The sequence below is a fragment of the Silurus aristotelis genome (assembly GCF_946808225.1).
Source record: "Silurus aristotelis genome assembly, chromosome: 4".
NCBI classification, from domain to species: domain Eukaryota; kingdom Metazoa; phylum Chordata; class Actinopteri; order Siluriformes; family Siluridae; genus Silurus; species Silurus aristotelis.
Window position 1 is genome coordinate 26,631,080 of NC_139577.1, and position 14,452 is coordinate 26,645,531.

Here is a 14,452-nt window from a genome sequence, read left to right on the forward strand (position 1 = left end):
ATAATAAGTAATATCAAATGCTTAAAAAGGGATGTGCATACACACATCAATGCAAGTGGGATAAACACCGCCCCTGATTTTAATTAAACGTATACTGCTTCATTAAGCATAAGCAATAAACCCCTTATTCTGCTGTTTCTACTTCATTTCATGACGCACACAGGTACATGTTTGTGTTACTATCCTTGTGAGAACCTTCCAGCGCTATAATTTTTCATGCTTTTGCTTATAAAGTTTTGGTGACATCTAAATCACAAAACACATTTGCATTGTGTGTAACAAAAAAGTCTTCTACAGCATAGCAAGAATGAAGAAGGTTTGTTTTTTACATCATATGAAAACATGCAGCATGCTGACAGTCCCGACAAAAAAAGCAATCCCGCCACGTTTGACATTTGTATGTTTTTTAAAAGGTTTGATCGCAAGTAATATATATATACACACAAATTTATGTAGCAGTGCTTTACAAATGTAAACCAAAAACCAAGAAGAACCTAACAAATGTCCCTTAGTATTAGTCCCTTAGTCCCTTCAGTAGTCACAAAGGGTACTGCAACAGTCACATGCAAAACATAATTCAGTTAATTATGTATACATAAAAAGAGTATAACATGCAGTGAACAGTAAGTGTGGTTGTGGTGGTTCAGTGGTTAAAGCTCTGGGTTTTTTTTTTATCATAAGGTTCAAGCCATAACACTACCCAGCTGCCATTGTTAGGCCCTTGAGCAATTTCCCTGGCATATTTCAAAATTGTACACTTTCATTTGAAATTTATAAATCACTCTATTTATATACATTTACAGCATTTGGCACAACCCCTTATCCAGAGTGACTTACAACTGAGCTTCAGGGCCCAGCAGTGGGGGCTTGGTGGTTCTGGGATTCGAACCTTCCAATTCAGAGTCCAAAACCTTAACCACTGAGCTACCACCTCCTTATGTGTATATGTTTGTGTGTGAAAAGCGAAAATAACGCTCCAATTATTTATAAGGAAGAAGCCTGTGTTTTACTTTTCACATATACCCTATAACACAGTGAAATTTTTTTTTGCATATCCCAGCTTGTTCGGAAGTTGGGTTCAAAGCAAAGGGCCAGCCATTATTCAGTAACCCTGGAGCAATGGTAGCTTGGTTATCCTTGGGCTTGAACACCCAACCTTAACCACTGAACTACCACTTCTCTCTAATAAATTTTTATAATAATTATTAATAATAATTAAGCTTAAATTATTGAATTTAAGTACTTAGCAGTACAATAATATGGCAAAGAAGACAACAGAACAAGATTCATAATCTAAAGGTCAATGAAAAAAATACATATCAGACAATCTGATATTAAGTCCCTTTTCGCTTACTTTAAGTACACGCCAGAACCTTTTAACTCAAAGGCCCCAAAAACGTATACTGTTCTTGAACCCATTGTTCAAAACCTTTGATATTTTATGGTGACAAAGGTATGCTTTTTATGCTTTTGCAATGTCTGTATGCCTTCACTCCTCTTCTTTGTTTTTACATCTGTTTCGTGATTGTTTATTGTTCGTTTCCTGTTTGCAATAAAAAAGAGAGGGGTAAAAAAATAAAATAAAAAGCAGACAAACAAAACAACAAAAAAAAGGAAAACTTGGTCACGTGGTCAGTGATACTTCCGCCGTCTGGGATGTGCGTTTCCTAACCCGTCCGCTGTTCTGGTTTAGAAGGCCAAATAGCGACAACCCGGTGAGTGTCTTTTGAATTAAATTGTGCAGCTTGGTCTTTATAAGATTTTAACGAGTGGCCATTTTTCATCTTGTAGCTAAAACACGTTGTGTATTATCTGGTCCAGACAAACCTGATGCTAACTGCGGATTTTGGGTGCAATAGCATGACAGTCATTGAAAGTCCTTGAGAGTGCAGCAGTCAGTCTGTGTGTATGTTCGTGTAAAGCGGTGTTTTAAATCTCATCCCAGAGGACAGGGGATATATTAAATCCTCTATTTATCAACTTAAATGTTAATGTATACAGAAAAATTGTCATTGCACTGCTGTTTGATTGATCATCCTAACAAGCTAATGTTTCTTATACTAGCTAATCGTTTTTGAAACCTGTCCCCCCACGTTATTTTATATATGTGTGGGTGTGTTTCTTCCAGAATGTTATTAATTTTCACGCCTGCAAGCACATTAGGATGAACAAAGTATCTATATGCTGTTATATGATTTTAAATATGGTTGGGAAACAGATGATGGGACCTGATTCAGCGGAACTAATGTTGTGTTTGTGTTTCCACCGGTACAAAACTTCGCGCCCGTGTGGTGGCGTGTGAGTCGTGTAGTGTAGTTTTTCCCCCATTTTTTATAAGCATCTCTAAAAACATTGAACGTTTCTGAACAATGCAGCGCAGAAGAAGCAGGATTCATAGTTGCTGAATTCCAAATGGTTTTGTATTGCAGGGAATCTGAGGAAAATGTTCCAGTAATAACAATATGAAAATAGTGACATTTACCACGTCTGACCACAAGGGGCAGCAGCAAACAGTTTTGAGAGTCGTGCAAATACAATTACTGTGAAAAAAAAAAGTAATCCTGACTATCATCAAATTGTAATCTATACAAATTCATAGGGTAAATTCGCAAATTAAAAATCCAGAGAACATGCCAACACCAAATGATCGCAGGGTTTATTTTTAACATCTTTATGCCATATATATAAGAAGAATGGGATAAAAGGAGGAAAATGCCACCCACACAGAGCTTTGTTTTTAACATTTTTGTTTAGTTATAAGCTGCAAATCATGTAAATGTAGGGAATATAAGTGAATGTCTTATAGCATTTAAAAAAATCAGGACCAGATTTATGTCTTTCATTAAAGGTCAAGGTTCATTAAAGCGCTCCCACCGCTGCGACCCGGGTTCGATTCCCGGTCAGGGAACCATCCCCAGCCACTCTTAGTGCCGGTCCCAAGCCCGGATAAATTGGGGAGGGTTGCGTTAGGAAGGGCATCCAGCGTAAAACATGTGCCAAATCAAACGTGCGGAGGATCCGCTGTGGCGCCCCCTAACGGGAGAAGCCGAAAAGAAAGTTTTTATTAAAGGTCAACGATATTACAAACACATGGCAGTGTTACATATAGCTTGAATATAGCTGTAATAGGCATTGAACTCTATTGTGTATTTTCACTGTATTAGTTTTACTAATCTATAAACCTGCATTCGTTTTTTTTTTTTTTTTTTTTTTTTTTTTTATATTATGAAATCATAATCTTCCCCCTATTTTCTTCCCTCTTACTAAATTTTTTTATGAGTGACCTATTTAACAGCAGTTGCTCTTGCAGATTCGAGTTTAATGTACCTTTTTACTAATGTAATTAACCCTATTAAAGTTTTCATTTGACTCACCCTTATATTACGCTAGTTTACTTGCATGTAAGCAACAACAAAAAGGTGTGTAATGTTAGAGTAGAACAACTAGATTCATATATATCATATCCCATTCCCGGTCCTAAAATCCATGTACTACATGTTAATATAGTAAAATTTCAATCTGCTTTTTGACTATAGTGTGTTTTATTCCAGGTGTGATGGCTGCAACGTTACGTCTTCTCTATTCTATATCCAGGCCCGGTATGATGCTTAAATTCTGGAAATGCATTCTGGTTTATTGTGTACATTTGAATATGTTTTATATTGTGTTTATTTTTTCCCCTTTCATCAGGCTCTTTTGTAGTGAGCCACAATCTTGTGCGGCCTCTCAGTTTATCAGCGCAAAGAGAGGGTTACAGTAAGTTTAATCGTATTAATCAATGCACACAAAATCAGAAAATTAGGCACTATGTCAAAAACAAGTTCAATACAAATGAGAATATTATATACAGTATCTCACACACAAAAAAAAAGAACAACCTGACATTTCAGCAACCATTTTATTATATGTTCTTATGGGACAATACTATAGAAATGAACATTAGGATATATTTTAGAGTAGTCAGTGTGCAGCTTGTATAGCAGTACAGATTTACTGTCCTCTAAAAATATCTCATTAAGCAGCCATTATTGGTTGAAAAACTGGTAGGACAGTAAATCTATACTGCTATACAAGCTGCACATTGACTACTCCTAATGGATCCATATGAGTTGGGAAGAATGAATAGTGAAGGGAGAAAAAAAACAGGGATCACTTATGGCAACATATAAAAGTATAAAAATGGGATAAATGAGCAGGAGTTTGTTTTCTATGTTTTATGTTGATTGTATCTATTTGATGTTAAGTGGCAGAATATATAAATGTCTTGATTTCAACAAAAACCTGACTTACAAAAAATTTAGATTTAACCCATGCATTCATTCTGTGCATTATATAATCCCTCTTTCTCTGTAGAATTTGTGAATGCTCAGGAACCTCTCAATGATATGAAGTCCATCACAGATCGAGCCGCTCAGACCCTGCTTTGGACAGAGCTGTTCCGAGGTTTGGGAATGACTATGAGTTATCTTTTCCGGGAGCCTGCCACCATTAACTACCCGTTTGAGAAAGGTCCACTGTCCCCACGTTTCCGGGGAGAGCACGCTTTGCGTCGGTACCCGTCTGGAGAGGAGCGCTGCATCGCCTGCAAGCTGTGTGAGGCTATCTGTCCTGCACAGGTATACGCAAACATACTCACGGACATGCTCCTTCTATAGCTTAATAATCTTTAAACTACATGATTGGCATGATAGCCTTACTTTTTAGGAGTTTTGTTGCATTTGTGACTAATAATGATAGACAATTTTTTATAGTGCTTTTTACAACAGACATTGTCTCAAAGCAGCTTTACAGAGTTTAACAAGTCGAGGTGAATGATGTGTATTTATCCCTGATGAGCAGCCATGGTAAATGTGGCAAGGAAAAACTCCCTTAGATGTAATGAGGAAGAAACCTTGAGAGGAACCAGACTCAAAAGGGAAACCCATCCTCATTTGGGTGATATCGAGAGTGTGATTATAGTCTTTAAACAATACAGAACACTGGAGAGTGAGAACTAACATAAGCACTGGAGTGTAAGATAATGAGTAATGTTCTTTGGACAGTCTTATAATAATAATAATAATAATAATAATAATAATAGTAAAAACAATCCTTGATGGATTATAAATTATCTATCTATCTATCTATCTATCTATCTATCTATCTATCTATCTATCTATCTATCTATCTATCTATCTATCTATCTATCTATCTATCTATGAATATGGGAGTAAAATGTACATTGAATGGTGCGGTTATATGCACTAAACAAGTGGATGTTCATAAATTTCCTTAAGAAAAAGAGATTAGTTTTAGTTTTTATTAACATTTTTTTGTTTAATATACATACACAGTATATTGACTAAAGTTTGTAGACTCATTTCACATTTCACATTTCACAGTACACAAGTCCCATTTTCTGTTATATTAACCTTCATTCTTTTGTTAAGGTGTTCCACTAGATTTTGGAGTGTGGCTGTGGAGATTTGTTCTTATTCTGCAAAAGGCAGTTTGATAAGGAGGCCTGGGATGCAGTCAGTGTTCCAATTTATCCCAAAGATGTTTAATAGGGTTGAGGTCAGAGCCCAATTGCAGGCCACTCAAGATATTTTAGTCTAACCCATGCAAAGCATATCTTCATGGAGCTGGCTTTGTGCACAAGGGCATTGTCATGCTGGGAAAAAATTGAATGCTATGACTTCCAAAGACATCCAATACAATTGTGCACTTCTAACTTTGTGGTAAGAAGAACCACATATGTCTGGAATAGTCAGGTGTCCTAATACTTTTGTCCATATTACACATTTCAAGTGTAATATTAAAAGAAAATTTCGTTTTACCAAATTTTTTGTAAATGTATAAAATGTGCATCTATCTGCTGTCATTTTCCAGGCCATTACAATCGAAGCTGAAACCCGTGCTGACGGAAGCAGGCGAACAACGCGTTATGACATTGACATGACAAAATGCATCTACTGTGGTTTCTGCCAGGAGGCCTGTCCTGTGGATGCAATTGTAGAGGTAAGCTTTAGTCAATCTGCTTGTTCCCAATATATGTTTTAATGTAGCGATGTATAATGTCACAATGATTATTTGTGTGTTTTTCAAGACAGCCATGTTTCACTATTTTTTTTTTTCTCCCTTGTGCCTTTCTATCTTTTATTCAGGGGCCGAACTTTGAATTTTGTACAGAGACTCACGAGGAACTTCTCTATAACAAGGAAAAGCTGCTCAATAATGGAGACAAATGGGAGGCTGAAATTGCAGGGAATATTCAGGCCGACTATCTTTATAGATAGACAGGCTGTCTGGGTCCTGGCACACACACACACACACACTGACTGACTGACTGACCGACCGACCAACCAAATATCAGCTATCCATCAATAAAGATCATTAATAAATTGGTCAGCATCTACTCCTAATTAAGGTTAAGAGGCCAAATGGATTTCAGCACAGACACCATGGAATACTGAGTGACTCTTTAATAATTAATATGGTAAAAATACAATGTATGTTCAGAAAGTCCAATCAATCCTAAAAGCTCTTTTAAAAAAAAAAAAAACCCATGGCACTTGGATACTGTATTTCGGTACAAAACCACTGGCTGACACATACATAGGAGTACAGTTTCCTCAACACATTGTACACATACACGCTGTCCCAGAAGCCCACCTCGGAGGGGTGCGACATGTGAGACAAAAAATACTTTACATTACACGCACAGCTCAGCAATAGAAGTGTTGCAGAAAGAACATTTGTGTTGTTACTCTGATGTTAGGACTTACAGAATGACAGACAGGATTGTGTGTCCTTAAAATAACTGTACAAAATACCTGTATTGAATAAATTAATGTTGGGAAAAATAGAGCTTTCTTCTTTTATCATCATGTGATGTGGTTGACAAAAGAATATAATAAATTTTTTTGTTTTGTTTGTTTTTTGTTTAATTTAATTGCACAGTATTTTTAACATTGGACATTGTCTCAAAGTTGATCAATAATGAGCAAGCGAGCAAGGAGATGGTAACAAGGAAAAATGTTGGCCATTTGAACAGATTGTTTATTTTAATTACAGTCCAAATCCATCTTCATGGTTCTTGAGTTAACCCTCCACAGTAACCTCATGGTTCTTTAGACTGTTCATCTCCAACTGAAAAGAACTTCATGCAGATGTAGCATATCAGGATAAATCAGAACGGAAAGAAGAAAGAGGCAAGATCATTTGGTGCTTTAAAAGCATGCTTGACTCAACAGAGAGAAAGATTTATTATTTGGTTGCTTTACTACATTTACGTATTATTTAACATAATATTTAAGAACACTGCAGTATGATGAGTGCAAGTAAAGACTTTACATGTTGCATTGTTGGGGTAAAAACTGGTCACCTGATCTGAATGCGTATAACAAAGATTAATTGATGGCCTCTATAGTTAACATTTTTGCATTAGTGTAAAATGTAAAATAATTTGGGAATGGGGTTAGTAGTATAAACATTTACATAAAAAATTTATTGAAAGCTGTCAAGACTCAAGGGGGAAAATAATATAATAATATTGTGCACCTTGTGATATTTGGTCATGACTAATCTATTCTTATAATTAATCACCACTATTAATTGAACTATGAATTCATGGAAACGAACACCCTCTCAAATATTCTGTTGGGGGACTAAAGGAATTTTTTGCTATAATGTATGCACTGCGCATGCGCCGTATTTGCTTTTTCGTCATTTGTCGGTAATTGAGAGGCGTACATGAAGAGACAGATTAAAACGCACCATGCAGGGTTGCCAGGTTGTTGTTTCTTTAGTTATTTAATATAGATCATTCCATAGGAAAAGATCCAAAGAATACAATCGGATCCAGTATGCATTTTCACCCGGTATATATATAAAAATATAACTTTATTTAACAAGAAAAACGTTCTTAACTTTCATAAAACACAATTAAATTGAACTGCATAAACATAATACAAAATAATAATATAAATAATGCATACAGTACACCCACGTTGTATTTGTAAATCTGTGAAACATTGCAAAAAAGAAAATGCTAATTATAAAAAAATATATAAATGTAAGATTTTTACTCGAACAAAAGAAGTGTTTTGGAATTTAGTCATCATTTATTTATACAGAAGTCGTTGTGTAATCTAGACTGGAAACTGAAGTCCAAATCTGGCAACTCACAACTGTTACTCTAATCCTTTGTGAGAGGCTTAGAAATACTACATGGAGAAGGCACTGCATGTCATATTGTTTATTTTTTGACTCTGAAAATAAACAACATTGCCTATAATTTAGGCATTAAATCTGTTTAAAGTTAAATGATAATATGTGGTTTCATTTGATAATATTTTTTCCAGTCTGACCATTGATATTTATTAAAATTTTGATTGAAATTTACAATCATTTATTTAAAATTAGACCAAGATGAAGGACCGACTGGCACAGCTGAAAGAAGTAAGATTTCCATTTCTGTTTCAATCAGTTAAATAATTTAGAATGCGATATCTATCCTTTACAATGTCAGAAAAGGGTCAGTAATGTGGTCACTACAAGATGTTTCTGTTAAAGGTACATCTTTTGTACAAATAGTTAATAAATTGTAATTCGAAAGGTGACTGTTGTATACTCCAAAAGTTAATTAAAAGTACATTAACAGCTTTTAATGTCCAGTTATGTTCTTTAATAATCATTATCATGGTACTCTGCAATTACATTCCTGTGTACAAGATACACTACAGGTAAAAAAAAAAAAATTATAAAAAAAAAGGAGGCCATTCTAAGGAAATGTAAAGAAATGTACAGTGTATAGCTTTTATTTCTGAGAGTGAAAATGTAGACAAATCATTCATTCAAGTAAACTTTTTTATATTAATAAAAAGGAAACTTGTATATTTCAGGGTTAAATAAAGGATCATGCCAGACTGGTGTGATTGTTATGAGGTGAAACCCATTTATTGTAAACTAGTCATTTATGAATCGTGATCAGCCTAATTAAGTTTTTCTTCTCATTTCAATTTCATTTGAATGTGGTATTTTCATAAAAAACAATTCGACAACACTGGCATTCTCAGGCATTCTGCCAGTTTCCTCCTATACAACATAGTGCGGTAAAGGGGGTAGAGAGGATTTAGGAGATTAGGGGGAATGACTTCTCCCATTCTAGACCTTTGCAAATGGCATATGATGTGGCCACCATCTTTTCCACAGTGCAGACCTATTTAAGCCATTGTCTTTGATTTGCTCCAAAATGGGTCACTGGTAGTATGTTTTGGTGAGTTTGTGTTTGACTGTAAGTTCTTCTATCAGAAAACAGATCAATCACCTGATGATGTGGAGATCCAGTTGGAAAATAAGGAATTTATGGATGAGTTCTTTTCTCGGGTATGTCGGTCAGTCTTAGCAGTGCAGATATACTTTAAGGGGGGGGCTCATATGTTTATTAATTGTGTGTGTGTGTGTGTGTGTGTGTGTGTGTGTGTGTGTGTGTGTGTGTGTGTGTGTGTGATTTTTATTAGATTGTGGAGATCCGCACCAGTATTGATAAGATCGATGAGCATGTGACTGAGATCAAGCGGCTGTATTCTGTCATCCTCTCTGCACCTACCTCTGACCAAAGTAAAACTTTCTATTCATCAATCACAAATATCCTCACAATATAGTTTCAGTTTTGCTTCTCATTATCCCTTAAAGTCATCTCCTTCTTTTTCTCCAGAAATTACTGTTGATAATTGCTAATTGTTGCTATTTTACTCGTTTCCTAGCTTCAGTACTTTCATTTTTTGACCTAATGTTCTCTTTGCTTTTAGAGACACAAGATGACCTGGAAGCTATCACCAATGAAATCAAGAAATTGGCCAACAATGTTCGCAATAAACTCAAAAGTGGGTTTTCGTTTACAAAAAGAAATATCAAAAGCCACGTCCCACAACTAAATAATGTGTACTGGGTAATGGTTAAATGGTTTAATGGACCATTAATACAGACTGTATCAATAGTATACAAACCCAATTCCAAAAAAGTTGGGACACTGAACAAATTGTGAATAAAAACAGAATGCAATGATGTGGAAGTTTCAAATTTTAATACAACATAGATGACATATCAAATGTTTAAACTGAGAAAATGTATAATTTTAAGGGAAAAATAAGTTGATTTAAAATTGTATGGCATCAACACATCTCAAAAAAATTGGGACAAGGCCATGTTTACCACTGTGTGGCATCCCCTCTTCTTTTTATAACAGTCTGCAAACGTCTGGGGACTGAGGAGACAAGTTGCTCAAGTTTAGGAATAGGAACGTTGTCCCATTCTTGTCTAAAACAGGCTTCTATTTGCTCAACTGCTTTGGTCTTTTTTGTCGCGTCTTTCTCTTTATGATGTGCCAAATGTTCTCTATGGGTGAAAGATCTGGACTGCAGGCTAGCCATTTCCTAGGCTAGCCGGATCCTTCTTCTACACAGCCATGATGTTGTAATTGATGCAGTATGTGGTCTGGCATTGTCATATTGGAAAATGCAAGGTCTTCCCTGAAAGAGACGACGTCTGGATGGGAGCATATGTTGTTCTAGAAATTGGATATACCTTTCAGCATTGATGGTGCCTTTCCATATGTGTAAGCTGCCCATGCCACACGCACTCATGCAACCCCATACCATCAGAGATGCAGGCTTCTGAACTGAGCGCTGATAACAACTTGAGTTGTCCTTGTCCTCTTTAGTACGGATGACATGGCGTCCCAGTTTTCCAAAAAGAACTTTAAATTTTGATTTGTCTGACCACAGAACAGGTTTCCACTTTGCCACAGTCCATTTTAAATGAGCCTTGGATATGGCCCCTTTTTTTTACCTATAGAGTTTTAGCCGGCAACGGCGAATGGCACGGTGGATTGTGTTCGCAGACAATGTTTTCTGAACCCATGTTGTGATTTCCATTACAGTAGCATTCCTGTATGTGATGCAGTGCCGTCTAAGGGTCCGAAGATCACGGGCATCCTATATGGTTTTCCGGCCTTGACCCTTACGCACAGAGATTGTTTCAGATTCTCTGAATCTTTGGATGATATTATGTACTGTAGATGATGATAACTTCAAACTCTTTGCAATTTTTCTCTGAGAAACTTCTTTCTGATATTGCTCCACTATATTTTTTGCCGCAGCATTGGGGGAATTGTTGATCCTCTGCCCAGCTTGACTTCTGAGAGACACTGCCACTCTGAGAGGCCCTTTTTATACCCAATCATGTTGCCAATTGACCTAATAAGTTGCAAATTGGTCCTCCAGCTGTTCCCTATATGTACATTTAACTTTTCCGGCCTCTTATTGCTACCTGTCCCAACTTTTTTGGAATGTGTAGCTCTCATGAAATCCAAAATGAGACAATATTTGGCATGACATTTCAAAAATTTTTATATTTTATCTTTATTCTTTTGTGAATAAAATATAAGTTTATGAGATTTGTAAATTATTACATTCATTTTTTTATTCACAATTTTTACAGTGTCCCAACTTTTTTTGGAATCGGGTTTGTAGTATGAACCATTATAAAATAGGGGAATATAAAATAGAAAATGTTTACTGATCCTGATACTCTCTTGTCAAATTAATGAACAGAATGATTACTGTATAAATAAAGAAATAGATCATTTTGCCTTTTTAGCGCCACAAAAGTTATGAATTTATTACTATTTTTACATTACAGTAATCCCCCTCTTTACCACGGTTTGAATCTCGTGCCCATGGTTAATTGCAGATTTGCATTTGCCTCATAACTATTTTGTTTGCAGATTTTCTTGGTCTCTCACAGATAGCATGATAGACCAAAAAACGTATATAACTTATATTGTTTTTATGGAATTTTATGTTGAAATAATGAAATTTATTAATACAATTAGAATTATTAATTGTAAAATGTTAATACAGTACAGTACTGTATACATAAGATACACAAAAAAGCTTTTTTGGGGTGGCGTCCATTTATCGCAGTTTTTCATTTATCGCAGACGGTTTTGGAACGTAACCACCGCGATAAACGGGGGATTACTGTACAAGAATCCCAATGTGTATTGTTCCTTTAATACCACAGAAATTTGCTGTTATATTATAACTTAGTTTCTTCCTAAGATATTTCCTCTGGGAAAATAGTGAATATTTACTGTTGTCATTAGGCATCGAGCAGACTTTGGAGTTAAGTTCAGAGGAGAGGGTCTCCGCTGATACACGAATAAAAAAATCGCAGGTAACATATATACATTTGTAGTAGATGGTAACAAGTACCTTATGCATTGAAAATGTACGGTAATTACATCTAATTAATCAGGGCAGAAGGTTCTCAATTAAAAGTCCTAACCGGGTTTTGTGCAATCCTGAGATTTAAACCTTTCTTGTTACTGATGCAAATGTTATGTAACAGTGCTACAAAGATTTAATTATCATTTCTCCCAGCATGCTGTCCTAGCAAGAAAATTTGTGGAGGTTATGACCAGGTACAATGAAGCACAAGTAGAGTTCAGAGAGAAGAGCAAAGGCAGGATCCAGAGACAGCTAGAGATCAGTAAGTCCCACAAACACCTGTTCCAAACACACACAGTATGCATCCAATGTCACATACTCTACAAGAAATTAGATTACTGTTAATGCAAATAAGACTGTTATGCAGTCTCATAGTAATTAATGATACCTTAAGAATCTAGTGTGTAATGGGACGTTACATGATTTCATTTATCTGATGTAACAGCCGGAAAAAGCACCACTGATGAGGAGCTGGAGGAGATGCTGGATGGTGGCAATGCTGCTGTCTTCACAGCAGGGGTATGTGTGTGTTTCCTAAAGCCACAGCACCATTTTTGTTCGTTTTTTTCAGATTTTTTAATGTTTACATTTTTGAACTCTTGTGTGTACATTCATACATGCATTCATAGATGAGTTAGCAGTTGTTTAAGAAACAAATATAACCTATATTTATTTTGTGTGAAGATCATGGATTCAGCCATCTCCAAGCAGGCCTTGAGTGAAATTGAAGCAAGACACAAAGACATCATACGACTGGAGAGCAGCATTAAGGAGTTGCATGACATGTTTGTGGACATTGCCATGCTAGTGGAGAATCAGGTACAACATCAACAGCTTTGAATTTCCCAGAGCTACAACAAAGTTTTAAGTGTTCACTAATGATTCTGTGTCTTCTGTACATTTTTACTTTCAGGCAGACAATACTAATAAAACTATAGCTGATTATATATTGATTGATTTAGTATTAAAATAGTATACAAATTTTTACCTTGACCTCTATTGTATCGTTGTTTTTGTGCATAGGGAAGCATAATTGACAGGATTGAAAGCAACATGGACCAATCTGTGGGCTTTGTAGAGCGAGCAGTGGCTGACACCAAAAAAGCAGCCAAGTTTCAGCAGGAAGCCCGGAGGGTAAATTGGGAAATTCAGTGTATTGGAGGTTTATCACAACCATGTATGCAATTGAGCAGTCTTATAAAGACAATAAATCCCCAAAGTAATGCTCTACACTCAGGTAAAAGGTCTTTACAAAAGAATAGAAGACATTACAAGAGCAAAATCCCCTAAAATTGGATATTTAAAAAGCACATGTGGGTGTGATAATCATGGGTTCACCTACCTTTGGCCACATAGTGTATATTTTCTTATTTTCTTCCCCTGTTGTTTGTCTAGCTTTGGTTTTTCTCTGTCTTTTGTTTGTTTGTTTGACTAATCCTGCTCATCTCTCTCTCTCTTGCTCGCTATCACTCGTTGTAACTATATTGTTTCCCCCCCAAATGTCTCAATTCTTCACCTTTCTGCTTTAACTTTTTCATTACATAAAACAGAAACAGATGATGATCACGCTGTGCTGCATCATTCTCGCAGTCATCATTGGCTCTCTCATGTATAGCTGGCTGAAGTAAATATTCTGCTGGGCACAATGGTTCGGTATGCACTGTGCTTTATCTTAGATATGAAATCATACAAATTTTGAACCATCTCTAAGGAAATATGTAATTATTTTGTTTGCTTTCATTTCTTCCCTATGACAGGTGAAGAGGAGATTTGGCCCAAGACCCAAGTCAAAGTGAAGGCTTAGACATCAATCAAAAGACGATGCTGTAGACTCACAGGCTTATTTGCCTTTCCTTTCTTTTATTTCCACTGTTTGTTATTGTTTTCATTTTTTTTTTATCCAAAATGTTTAACTCACTTTAATTATTCCTTGTAGGTCTTACAGAGCAGTCTACATAGATTATAAGGTCTAGTTATTTTTTTTTGTAAACAGCCTGTTCTTCTTTGGGAGATAGATAATCAGAAAACTATATTTTTCAAGGTTTAAGTAATGCACCTACATCATCTGCCATTATCTGTGTATTTTATGAATTTTTAATGGCTCTGTGTACAACATGAGAGTTTCTTACTTTTGGGTTCACCTATTTAACAAAACAAAAGGTATGCTATGAAGTTGT

At 35.9% G+C, this 14,452-nt stretch overlaps 2 protein-coding genes across 4 annotated transcripts; both read left to right on the forward strand.

Moving 5' to 3' along the window:
* Positions 1-1,610: 1,610 nt before the first annotated feature.
* On the forward strand, positions 1,611-6,845 carry ndufs8a (NADH:ubiquinone oxidoreductase core subunit S8a). 3 transcript variants are annotated; one of them, XM_083538871.1, is made up of 6 exons: positions 1,611-1,715; positions 3,552-3,599; positions 3,691-3,756; positions 4,354-4,616; positions 5,872-6,000; positions 6,147-6,845. In XM_083538871.1, the coding sequence occupies exons 2-6, from the start codon at positions 3,557-3,559 to the stop codon at positions 6,276-6,278; spliced, it is 633 nt and encodes a 210-aa protein (XP_083394997.1). In that variant the 5' UTR covers positions 1,611-1,715; positions 3,552-3,556; the 3' UTR covers positions 6,279-6,845. The 3 variants fall into 3 exon arrangements, with proteins under 3 accessions (XP_083394997.1, XP_083394999.1, XP_083394998.1); XM_083538873.1 differs by having other exon boundaries at positions 3,703-3,756; XM_083538872.1 differs by having other exon boundaries at positions 1,628-2,848; positions 3,071-3,599.
* A 1,333-nt stretch (positions 6,846-8,178) lies between these two features.
* On the forward strand, positions 8,179-14,445 carry stx3a (syntaxin 3a). The gene is made up of 11 exons (XM_083538850.1): positions 8,179-8,442; positions 9,295-9,369; positions 9,504-9,603; positions 9,795-9,869; positions 12,152-12,222; positions 12,429-12,537; positions 12,721-12,794; positions 12,960-13,094; positions 13,299-13,409; positions 13,826-13,928; positions 14,033-14,445. Exons 1-10 carry the CDS (start codon positions 8,413-8,415, stop codon positions 13,901-13,903), a joined length of 858 nt encoding a protein of 285 aa, XP_083394976.1. The 5' UTR covers positions 8,179-8,412; the 3' UTR covers positions 13,904-13,928; positions 14,033-14,445.
* Positions 14,446-14,452: the final 7 nt, after the last annotated feature.